The sequence below is a fragment of the Aulonocara stuartgranti genome, assembly GCF_965226115.1.
Source record: "Aulonocara stuartgranti genome assembly, chromosome: 20".
Classification (NCBI taxonomy): domain Eukaryota; kingdom Metazoa; phylum Chordata; class Actinopteri; order Cichliformes; family Cichlidae; genus Aulonocara; species Aulonocara stuartgranti.
Window position 1 is genome coordinate 10,618,915 of NC_138956.1, and position 12,673 is coordinate 10,631,587.

Consider the following 12,673-nt stretch of genomic DNA (forward strand, 5'->3'; position numbering starts at 1 on the left):
ACTCAGGTAAGCACAGCTGGGATAGATTCAAGCCTCCATCCATGAGAAGAACCGACGGATATCTGGTCAGCTGAGAGGTTTCCTTTGTTAAAAACAGCATCTTGTCACATCATTTTAAACAAGATGTGTCGATATGACTGGACACATTATTCTACAAATAAAATTTTGACAAACATGCAGCTTAATCTGTGAAATTTGAAAGAATGAGCTACCTTTTCAATCTAAAATATAATTAATAAGTTAACCATTCATTCACAGAGGTTAGCATCTGATTCTGTTGCTGCTGACTCTTGATTTCTGCAAGCATGCTTCAAGTCAAGGGGAAAATGCAGCACACTCAACTGAGGTAAGGAAATCTCATTGTTTAAATTAAGAAATGAAGCATAGGAGAAGCCCAAGTCCTTAGAAAACAGTTCCATATTTATTGCAAAATATTTTTGTACAGAATACAACTGAAAAAACATCAACAGAGGAGGAATGGACAGTAAGGCCAACATCAGAACTCCAAGAGCTGAAATGTACAAACACCAATAGTAACAACTGCTGCTTTAATATAATTTTTATACATAAATTGTTTCCTGCCCTCACAGCGACCTCCTTAAAAAAACAAAAACAAACAAAAAACCACAAACATCTTCCCCTTTTTTTCTAGAACATTATTGCCTTTGCCTGTAAACCCATCACCTTAAAACACCAACAATCCTTAAAATGCTGAAATTTCTGTAAGAAACGTGTCCCTTGATTGACAATGTCTCACAAAATATAAATATATATATATATACTTGTAAAAAGCTCCAAACGATATGGGACTGATAATATTTCAGAAGTGTGTAACATCACGTTTCTTTGAGAACACGAGGAGGTTCAAAACAGTAAGCTAAAGTTAAAAGGCTAACACCATTAGCTCAGCTGCTAACATCAGTAACCGAGTGTGCTGTGATAATATTTCTGATTCTAACCTAAAAAAAAAACATGAAAATTAGCTTCTTTTTTTTTTTAGTTCACTTCACACTGCTGGAATAACCGAACGCTCGCTTGAGCTTAGAGGGGTTTAGCATAGTGCGTCTAGGTAATTTCGGGCGTGCATGCCCATGCACATCCTCATGCGATTTGGCACTGATAAAAAAAAAGAAAAGAAAAATTCTTTCCTCAAAGCAAATCTCGTGGTACCCCTTGGTTTCTCCAGCTCCTTCTCTGTTACCTTTTTTTTTTTCTTTATACATAAGAAAGGCAGAGTGAGACCGGATATACCCCCTCCCAAAAAAAAAAAAACATTCAAATGTACATCTTTTTAACATTGCCTCTCCCAAAATTTGGGATCTAATGAAGAAAAAAAAATGTCTCTGGAAGCTTATGTCCGAAAATAAAAATTAAATATATATATATATATATATATATATATATATATATATCTGCATAAGCCCTTCAAGTTAACACACCAAGAACAGATATCAGGATGATATACAATCCAGAACTCCAGAGGAGAAAGGGAGGCTTTCTTCTGAAAAGACTGGACTACAAAGGTAGACGTGGAAGGAAATACACAAGTGACACGACTACGCAATGTTTTTGCCCTTCTGATTCTAGATCTTACAATACATCTGGTGGGTTTGGTAACAAAATAGCTGTTAAAGTGTGTGCTCGCTGGGTTCTCCGCACCAGCCGTGTGACAGACAGACCGAGTGGTCGCCACACACAAAGTGAAACACAGAAACGAAGCCGACTGGTTCTTCTGGGAAGCTTGGTGGACTTTTTTTTTTTTTCTTGTATTTTCAGAGGAAAACATCAGCTTTGTTGCAAACATTCGTTTAACTAATGAGAATGAAACTGTGACTTTAGACAAAGTGTTTCTACTTCAGTTCTTAGTCAGTATGCCCAACTCTCCATCCTTTCGTTTCAGTAACCTGTTGCTTTATAATGCTGTGTATCTGTATCTGTGTGTGTGTGTGTGTGTGTGTGTGTGTGTGTGTGTGTGTGTGTGTGTGTGTGTGTGTGTGTGTCTGGGGGTGGCTCTTTAATTCTGTATGGATATTCCAAGTGCTTTCAATGATTTGATACCCTGAGTAGAGGACATAGGCTTGGGGGTGAACTTCAGTAGAAACCAAAAACCTTTTGGCCGAAAAAGGACATTACTAAGTAATACCACCTTTCACACATAAATACACACCTGTACTCGTAGGTACGTTATAAACCACAAATGTAAGCAGAGAGAAAGAAAACGACAACAAATCACCCATGACGACACGGTCCTTTTCAGCTTTGCAATATGCATATGTTCATGCATATACAGTGTGTATTTCCCCTTGCATACAGACAATTGGTTGGGGATTATATAGAGAGCCTTTAGTTATACCAACTCCCTCTGCAGAGACTAACACTGATTATTAAGAGACTGATACAAATGAGAGCAAACATAATTCACAGGACAGGCTGAGGAGCAAGATGAGAAGTGATTTCTGCGCAGCCTTGTAAACAGATGTGGCCAGAGAGCCAGAGAGGATGATGGGACAAACATCCACTTAAAGCAGCAAAGAGAGGACAGATTACACGAGGCAGAGGCTGGGTGGGAGTGAGGAAAAGAAGTAGTGAGTGAGGGGAGGGGCGTTTTTTTACCCTCCCAGCTTGCCAATCAAAGCAGCGGCGTCGTCTCGTGACTTTGACTGTCATACTCAGCTAAACATCTGTCCTGGAGCTGAAAATCGAATTAAATTAATAAACACGTTCCTGCCTGCGCTGCTCGATGAAAGCTACTCCGAACACAAGGTGGCCTCTCAGTGATTTAATACAGCATCTGATAGTCAAGCAGCCTGTGGGCTGATCCAAGGGGATGGTTGGGGTTACTGGGGGTGTCCAAAATAACAGCTGCCCACTGCCCATCCCCAGCCTCGCTTCTCTCCGATGCCCCCCTCCACTATTCTCTGGACTGAGCGGAGAGAGAAGCTCAGACAAACAGCTGGATCCGCTCGCGGATGGTCTGCCGGCAGATCGGGCAGGTCTTAAGCGCGGCGCTGCAGTCGATGCAGGAGGCGTGCCCGCACTGGAAGACCAGCTTGATGTGGTTATCGATGCAGATGGGACAGGTCATCCTCTCCTCCATCTGACGGTAGCGGGACTGCAGTTGTTCGAGCAGGTTGTGCTGCTCTGAGTTCTCGGTGCCGGGGCTGCAGTCCACCTCCGTTTGGTCTGTGGAAAGAGGTCATTGTTATTAAACGAGTTCATTTTATGCAGACTGTGCAGTGCTGTGCAAGATGAGACCGTCCTGCTGTACTAATGGCTCAAAATAATAAGGTTAACACGGAGACAGCAGTGTCCAGAACACACAGCTGCTTGCATTTACCATTCAAGGCTGCGTCTGAGTGACCAGACAGCACCACGAATACGGAGACGTCGTCTTTAGGACATCATAAATGAATAAATAATTTCATGAATAAACATTAAGATAACAAGAAACATTTAAGGCTTAAGATTTCGGACAGTAAAGCAGCTAGAACTTACCTTGCCTAATTTTCTTGGTGATTGTGACCTGGCATTTGATGCACTTCTTCATGCGATGGGCACATTCTGTTTAGACAAGCACCGCATTAGCCAAGGATCAATTAGACTCAAAGTCTATTTTTGTCTGTATCAATAACAATACTGTTTGACATTCAATAATGAAAGTAGAGCAAACAACACAGAGAGAAAAAAGGCATAGCCCACCTTCACAGGCCACACTGTGCTGGCAGGGGCAGAAGAGAACCAGAAGAGCCAGCTCGGAGCAGATGAGGCATTCGCTGGGCCCGGGCGGCGTTGGTAGAACCAGGTTGGTCATGGTGTTGGGCGTCGTGTGGACCCGCCGCAGGCTGGCGCTGCTCAGGCCCTGTCCGCATGTGATGGCCTGCAGGCGCTGCAACCTGACACACAACACACAGCTATAACGCCCCACTAAACCAAGGCTTCCTTTTTTAACCTCAGCTGACTCCCACACACCAGCGCTTATTCCTTAGCAACTGTTTTCTGTTTGTCATTTCAATGAAAAATAGCACATAAGAGTGTAAATATGACCGTCAGAATGTTTTATGAACTATGCATCATAAAAATATCAGCCACCGCTTCGTGTACTTCAACCCTAATTTTGCAAACGGCTACCTGTGCTTCTCAGAGAAGCTCTTGATGAGCTGCAGCATGGTGCTGTCTGCCACCAAGTCCAGAGGACTCTTGCCCTTGTGGTTGGCGTAGCTGATGTCAGCACCTTCCATCGCTAGAAAACAGGCGACAGCTGTGCCTATGCTCAGCTCCGTACTCCCCAGAAGACCTGTCGCGTTCAGCTGTGGACAGAGAAGATAAGGGAGGGGAGAGAAATTTTAGACCGTTTTAGAGACGCACTCTTTAAAAACCTAACAGCTGATCCGAACGGTGAGAGCTGAGAACAACTTAAAAACCTCCAGGAGCTGAATTTAAGCAACACCAGGTAACTGAAGTAAAAACAGTGCAACCCAGCTAAGGCTGATATATAATTGCACTCCTAATCAGCACGGAAGAACTCCTAATAACTCATCTGCTGACAGTGGCCAGAACAGCCCTGAGCACTTAAGTCTAGCCACCTTCATGGCTGTGTATGTGTGTGTATTAGTGTGCGCTTGGCAGGTGTCCAGGATGCTGAGAGGAGCTGCAGTGTTTGCGGTCATGTATACTAGAAAGGACGTTCTTCTTCACTGGTGCAATGATACCAACACGAACTGGTGGAACAGCAATTAAAGTGCTGCTCAAAGCAAAGAGTCAAGGTCTGTGTAAAATGAATATTAGGCCACTTCTCGTGAGTAAAAGATTCAGCCAAGTATCAAACAACAGATAAACAAAGTTAGCATCTATCTAATTACCGGAACCTCTCTTTTCCCAGTGTAGGAATACGTGGAAATCATGTGACCTAAATCCATCTATTTCCCATTTTGATGATGTCAGAGCAGTCCTAACGGCTCAGCAAAGCATGTTTGTATTAACAACGTACAATTTGGATTAACTACAAGTAGTAGAATTAGCCGTTCTCTCATTCATTACAAAGTCTCTGCCAGTATTTTCTTTTAAAGCCACAGAACGAGATTAGAGTCAAAGACACAGTCATCTTACGAAATCCTAAATGTTGAGGGCTTATTGTTCAAATGTCTATAGCTTCACTGGGCATGCAGCCCCTGCTTTAAACTATATATGGTATCATTTCACTGCACTCCTCATTACTTTGTCCGCAGTTAACCCCACTCTTCTGCCATGTTTATACAACCTGCCAAAGTCCTTACTCCTTATTTAACGCCGTCTTTAAGGTCATGCCACCTGAGTCCTTCCAACTCCTTCTCACACTCATCCTGCTGTTTACCTGGTAAAGTCAACTAACTCTCTTACACTAAATTAACCCCTAGAACTAAGGGTAAATAGTGTAACACTTATTCATCTATGTCCATCATTTTATCCTCGACCCTTATTAGCCTTTATTTACCCTACTATGAGCCTGCACTTACACTCTAAAGCCCGCAATAATCTTTCTCCAGCTCTAAAGTAATGTTCTGATCGCCATTTACTCTCTTATCCAGTCTATATTTACATCTCTTAGTAGTCTTAGTAACCTTGTCTTTGTCCTATATTTACCTTGTTGCCAGGTTTTATTTAGCCACCATTTCATCCTGTCAAACAGCATCTTTTCTCTTGCTCTCTTTTCATTTGATCCACTTCCAGCAACACCAAGAATTCAACAGTAGAGGATCTGTTAAATGCCAATCTCATGTTTTAAATCTATCCCATCATAACGGGAATCGCAAAAGTTAAAAAGTGGTGAACTTTGGTGTAGCAGTAAAACAGTTTCATCAAACCAGGCGCTCCCCTCGAAGGAATCTTTTAAAAATGAAAAGAACAAATTTAACAACATGCCACCTCCCCCTCCCCGTCAGTTCTCACCCTGCAGTACAGAGACGTGGAGGAACATCCGTCGCTGCTCTCCTCGCTGCTGCTGGTACCTACGGATGGGCTGAGCATAACGTTGGCCAGCTGCGGGCGGAGGAGGGCCACGTGCATGGCCGTGTCACCGTCCTCGTCCTCCATGTTGACGTCGGCGCCCTCGTCCACCAGCAGCTGCACCAACTCTGTGTGGCCCTGCGTCACCGCCAGCTGAAGCGGCGTCTGGTTCCGGTTGTTTCGGATGTTGATGTCACAGCGCCCCTGTAGAAGAAGAAGAGCAAAAACAAATACATTTTTTTTTAAGTTTTACAACAAAAGCATCGGTTTAAACAGGTAAATATGCAAACGTATGGTCAACTCGCCTCCTTGATGAGGATTTCTGCGACATCTTTGTGGTTGTTGAGAGCCGCCAGATGCAGCGCAGAGAAGCCGTCCTCTTTTTTAACATCGACCAGCTGCCGTGCTCGGGCCAGGATCTTTTCTGTGGCCCTGCCAGCAGGACAGAAACACAACACTCAATTAGCCACATCGTTCCTGACTCCTTAAATTAAGTGCTGTATTAGCTGTCTTCGAGCTTGTTGCCCCATCAAACACTCACAGAAACGGCTGAATATTGATATAATGGTAACACTTGAATTGAATGGAATATCAATGTATTTTATTTGATGTTGTTTTATTTATCTACAAATACTTAAACGTAGGGACACTGGAACAAAGGGACAACAAGTCAGGCTTTTACAGGAAACAAAAAAATAGTTATTCAACTGTCCTTTTATTTTACTCAAATATATGTAATAAGGCCTGTTCTCCCTTCCTAAGGTAAAATAAAATAAAATACTATATCAGCAATAACTATGTGACCTTAAAATGAGAAAACAATCAAGCAGGATTACAAATAAGCTGTTCTAAATCTCTACTAAATACCAAGTATAAAGTGAACATCCATCATGCACATCAGCATAATGAATATTAAATAGAGAAGTAAAAAAAAGGGGGGGGGAAAAGGGCCCAAAAAGTGCAATGTATTTATGATGTCAGCTGGGGAAATACTATTTGTTTTTCCACTGAATTTTAATGAAATTACGCACTTACAGTATAAATAAAACGACAACAGCCTAAATGTACAACATTGAGTACTTCCTTAACCATATATTGATGTAGGCTTATCATTATGTGCCTGAATCTGACCAGACAGCGACAAGTGTCTACAACACCACCTTGAGCTGAAGAAAAGGCACAAAGCATAAACCTCTCAGAAATGGAAATATGATCAAGTTTCCTGGTCTCTGAAATGAGCTTGGACTGAGACGCAGCTGCTGTAAAGCCGCTAACAAGCCAATCTGACAAGAACGCTCACCATCATCATCAGTATTCAAACAAACAGTGCACTACATCAAGGACAAATACCACAACCTCCACCTCATTTACACAGTGCTCAACTCAGCTGAGGACAGCCAAGCTCAAGTTTTCTAACGTGAAAAATTTAAGAGCAAGTTTGGTCAGATTAGAGATTAGAGCAAGTCGTCTTAACTGTGAGAGGTTAACAAAAGTGAAGTTGAAATTCGGCTGCATTCGGTGAAGTGACAATATGGGAACTATTTTTTTATCTTTACCACACTGGACTAATTCTGCAGTTTAAGGATGGACTGCACTGTTGAGTTGCCCTCTGGTCTGTAGCCGAGTTTGCTTTATGACGTGTGAAATTGAAGTCGACAGCCTTCACGAACGCCCGGGAAGCTAGCGTGTCTGTGAAGGCCTCCGTGTGAGGTGAAGCAAACTTTCCAGTGATCGTAACTTAATTTTAATGTCAATCCTGCTGGGTCTCACTGAAAAACACCAGTGGTGCACACATCGATAGCTGGTGTCGAGCAATCATAGTGAAGCTGAAGCAGATTAACAGATGGCATATAAGGAACACCCATCATTATTTTTTTTAACTCATCCCTTTTTTTTGTTAGGGGAGTGGACACTTTAACCAACATGGCCCTGTATCCAATCACTGTCTGCATTGCCTTGAGATGACGCATTATAATTGAGACTGTAGTCTGTCTGATAATAATAAATAAATGTAATTCATATTCTGGAAATAATACTCTTCCAATTCGAATAATGGTTTTCAAAGTTGTGCTTTTTCTTTTAACCCGACTGGATGCAACTGTATGACATCAGAGTAACAGGGACAACTTTAATGCAGGTTTCACTGACCTAACTAAAATTTTACAGTGATTACAGGACTCTTAGCAGCAGAGCGCTAATACATGAGGTCCTGGACTGCTATAAGTAAGCGGCATGTATAGGCACGATTGATGGATGAAGGCTGTTAGGGAGACACTGTGTTAGAGGTCATTGGTATCTGCAATGCAGCTCTATACGTGTGTGTCAGCGTGTGTGTGGTTGAGCTATAAAAGTTAGCTCCAGACCACCTTTTATTAGCTTCACTCAGGACGGGTAGCAGCCGCCTCAGCTGTGTCACCTCTATATCTGCTGTGCCTTTCTTCTCTGCATTTCTTCCATAAGCCTTACTCCTGTGTGTGTTCACGAATATTCAGACTTGAGCTGGCGTTTTGAGGCAGTTTTGTACAAACATGCACTCACGCGCAAGAGCTGGAGGGCATCTTAGGCACGCTGGTAATGACTTTCCTGGGGACTGAAGTCATCATTAGGTTATTTTTGGGAGTTTCCATCATGCTTGTTTGTAGCTTGCTTTTCAATCAAAGCTTGATAAAAGCAGGAGGACTGCTTGATGTACACGAGACGACAAAACAAAACATAAAACGTGGCGGTATTATTAGCTATAAGAGTGACTAAGTTGTGAAATCTAGCTGTGTCAGAGAGTTTACACAGTACTGTCAAGATGAACACTAAAAATGAAGACAAGGGTTTGAAGAAAAAGGGGAAAAAAACTTGCTGCAGACGTGGTGAAAGTGAGGAGAAAACAATAAAGCTATGTTGAGGTGAAATAGAGGCAAGCAGTTTTCATTTTCAAGTAAATACAGTTAGCATCGTCTCTCCTATCGAGCTGAAACCTCTAAAAGGAAATCCGGCAACAAGCCTTGTTTCTTTTCTTTCCCAGGACTGTTTGTGAACTTGGCCTCAAGACCCTATTTTTCCATTTCCTTATAATAAATAAATATTCTAATAAACAGAACATTCTTGTCTTTTGGTCACAAAAAAGAAGGTCACAGCTGCTCTTGAGAACTCAATCCTCAGGATAGTAAAGCAGCCATCAATTAAGCAGTGGAAATATCCTAATGGACAAATGGACTGAAAACAGACAATGAGGGAAACAAAAGAAGCAGTTTTAGTCTGCTATGTGTATTGGACAATATAGAAACACAAAAAGTAGACAGTCACTGTCCTGCATTAGTATAGTGTAGGCCTGCTGATGATAAATGAAGGACCTGGTGAACCGAGTTGATCCTGAACACTGTAAATCCTGTGTCTCTGTTTTTGGTGCAGCAGCTGATGTCAGGCTAAATGAATGCTGGGGAGAGCAGCCTAAATTCCCAGAGGTGCACATATGACACTTGCCAGAACAGATCGGACATTTATTAAATGACTGTCTACTGCGGCCTCCACTTGCAGGTGTTGCTTGCCAAAAGTCTTTTCCCCGCTCAGTCCACATTTGTCCACACACCGCTCATGTGCAGGGATGTCCTGAGATACTATTTTTCAAGGTCAGTAGATTATAAGACACGTAGGAGGAGCCTGGCTGTGGGAGTGCTGAGGATATGTGGGTCACTGGGAGGAAGTCAGAATTTGAGGCTTTAAAGCCTTTTTTGAGGAGAAAGCCTCATTAACTTGCAGCATTTTTTAAGTCAATTTATAGCAATAAATAAATAGAGGAGAGTCTTCAGGAAAAACAGCCAGCGGACTATAGTAAGCTAGAGTAATGCATTTGTTCTTTACTGACCATACAGATTCATGGACTTTAGATATAAGATACACTTTTAAAGTCTTGAACTAAAGCCTTGAATGAATGAATTGCTTCGGGGGGAATTTACGGTGATTCTGGTATTTTTAACTACTTGCCTTATTGCCTTATTGACCCACCCCTTAAAAAGCCGGGGAAAATCTTCCATGACAAATTTGTGCTATTTGTAATGGAAAATTCCCAAAAGGTTGTTAAGGCCTCAAAGCAAATGTTCAGTCAGATTTGTTGCATTTAGGGAAACAGCAACCTTTTAAAAGTCACTTGAATCTTTAATGCAATATTTCTTTACCTTATCAAAATAATCCAATTTCCACCTAAAGAAAATACAGATTTATACATATAGAACTGCACTCAATCATTTCAAGCAATATATTGTTAATACTCCGGAAATTAATGAAGAAAAAAAAAAAATCACACTACAGACCGCATTAAGCAACAGGCAACGCATTACTGAGAAGAATGATGATTGTTGACTTTTCCCTCTACCTTTACATGTTCCTGGAGGTGTGGAGAACAGAGGGAGATACCGGCACACCAACAAAAATCCAGGGAACATTTATATGAAACCCTATCATTGTGAGAAAACTCAGTTATCAACTGCATTTCTGTGTCAAGACTCAGCTTAAGATTAAGAACCTCCAGTGTTGATCAGCCTCAAACCAACAGACAGAAAATAATGGAGCCTTTGTGGCACGTACCACTGAGGCAACTTTGAAGGCTGGCCTTAAGCACTTCAGTGTTGAGTAAAATGGCTGAGCTGATCCTTTTCCAGCTTCCGAACGGTGTCACTTGTACCTCTTTCCCATCCGGACAGTGTCTGTGTTGGTGCAGAGCCGCTTTCAGAATGGGCTTGAATTTCGACAGCGTTGCAAAGTGAAGTTTATGTAACACAGTGTACAGTATCTTCTCTCTGTGCCTCTAAAACAGTGTTACACAGCAGTGACAAAGTCTACAGCCGAATCGTGACAGCTTTGCTGTGTTAATAAAGTCTTTCCTGGGAAAACATGTCTGGCTCATTGTTTAGCTTTTGTTTGGATTTTGGGAATTTTTACGCACTCATGAATCTCAAAACTGCATTGCTGAGAAATGACTAGACTGCATACAGTCCAGGGAAAAGAGAAATAAAAAAAACTGAGTGTGTACAGAAAGAAGTGACGCAAAAGTAAATGTTGTTGCATTTTTGCCTCATATTGACAGTCAGCCTGCTGACAGCAGCAGAAGCTGTGTGGGAGATGAGATCTATCTGTAACAGATAGCGCTGAGAGAGCCGACCTTTGAATCCTTATTTGAACCCACAGAAGAGACCCACACATAAGCACACAAGCCTATACACGCACACTTCCAACGCTCACAGATACATGCGTTTAAACTAACAATACACGGTGAAAAACTGAGCAAGGACTGAAAGCTGAATGACGCTAAAGGTTTTTTACTTTGCAGCTGAATTTGTTTGGTGTACATAAAGCTAGATTTGGGGAAACCAAAGCTTTTGATTGATTTTTCATCAACGTGGTGCGAGGTTTAATCCAGAACCAGTTTCCCAAATTCTGAAACATAGTATAGTATCATTAATTTGCTCAGCCCAAAGCAGAACCACTGATTTCACTACATATCGTACTGTGTATGACTGTGTACGTGACAAATAAAAAAAAAATAAAATTTGAATTTGATGCCAGTGACTACTGCAAGAAATTCAGCAACGATTGGCACATGAAACCCACTATGATTTTCTTCCTAAAGAAACTACCCCAACTCCTGCCAGTAACAATAGTCAATAATAGTCTTTTATTGCTTTGGCACATTCAATTTTGTGATATTTTAAGGCACATGCCCAATACTTCTTAATCTCAAAGTGACAACTGCAAGACTACAAGGCAAAATCTTTTCAAAAGTCCTAAAATCCTCTAATGACACTAAATGGTAACCCCTAGAAACCCCAATTGCATGTTAGAGCTCAAGAAAATGCCTCAAGTGCCTAAAAAAAAACATTTAAAGTCAAAAAATCTTTTCCAACAAGTTTTGGGGATATTTCCTAATTTCACTTCTGTGTATGACATGTGACTGCGCATGCAGATATGATTACGTCATCCCCACTCACAGTTTGTTTCCTTTGAGGGCAGCATGGTGCAGCAGGTTGAAGCCTCTGTGGTTCTGCTGGGTGAAATCAATGTTGGGCACCACGGACAGGATCTCAATGATATTGCGGAAATCTTTAGCAATGGCGTCGTGGAGCGGCGTGTCCCCGTATGAATCCTGTTAAAGACAGGAAGCAAACAGGGTCAAACTAGCTTTTCAAATTCAGGTTTTTAAATATTTTCTTGAGACTTTAGAAAATAACATTGACATGGTCTATTAAACATCTTCTATACAAAATATTCCGGTGATCTGTCGACTGAACATGATTTCTGTTCACTACAATTTGTTGATCCAGGGAGGCAAAAGTTCCTGATTGCCTATATGCTTCCCCGCCTTTATGAAATGGTCAAAAAAAGCAGATGTACGCTCAGATCACGTGCACATTTATCACACGGAAACGCTGAAAAAACTCTGGGCTGGCATGTTTTTAGCTGAGTAGCCACACCATTGAAGCAGAAAAAAATAAATTAGGAAATTGTTGGCCTGGTTGCAGGCGTGTTAGACCATGTGAAAAATCCCCTATGGGCAGTATGACTGAAAGCCAGAGAAGATTACTTACTGGCTATCTAAACACTTACTCAAGGGTCTCTCTCCACCCCCCTAAACTGACTAGTTTGATAATTAATAATAAGCTCATTCACTCCTAACCAGTAACTGCACCAGAGTGAGTCAAATAGT

General features: G+C 41.6%; 1 protein-coding gene across 5 annotated transcripts in view; it reads right to left on the reverse strand.

The window, feature by feature from the left end:
• Positions 1 to 399: 399 nt before the first annotated feature.
• mib2 (MIB E3 ubiquitin protein ligase 2) overlaps positions 400 to 12,673 on the reverse strand; it is a 38,199-nt gene continuing 25,925 nt past the window's right edge. For all 5 annotated transcript variants that reach the window (XM_082518247.1, XM_082518246.1, XM_082518245.1 and 2 more), the window contains 7 exons: positions 11,958 to 12,112; positions 6,288 to 6,414; positions 5,926 to 6,186; positions 4,129 to 4,307; positions 3,700 to 3,893; positions 3,496 to 3,561; positions 400 to 3,183 (listed from right to left, as the gene is read on the reverse strand). In XM_082518247.1, the coding sequence (XP_082374373.1) occupies positions 2,942 to 3,183; positions 3,496 to 3,561; positions 3,700 to 3,893; positions 4,129 to 4,307; positions 5,926 to 6,186; positions 6,288 to 6,414; positions 11,958 to 12,112 (1,224 nt within the window). In that variant the 3' untranslated portion in view covers positions 400 to 2,941. The remainder of the gene's footprint in view (positions 3,184 to 3,495; positions 3,562 to 3,699; positions 3,894 to 4,128; positions 4,308 to 5,925; positions 6,187 to 6,287; positions 6,415 to 11,957; positions 12,113 to 12,673) is intronic.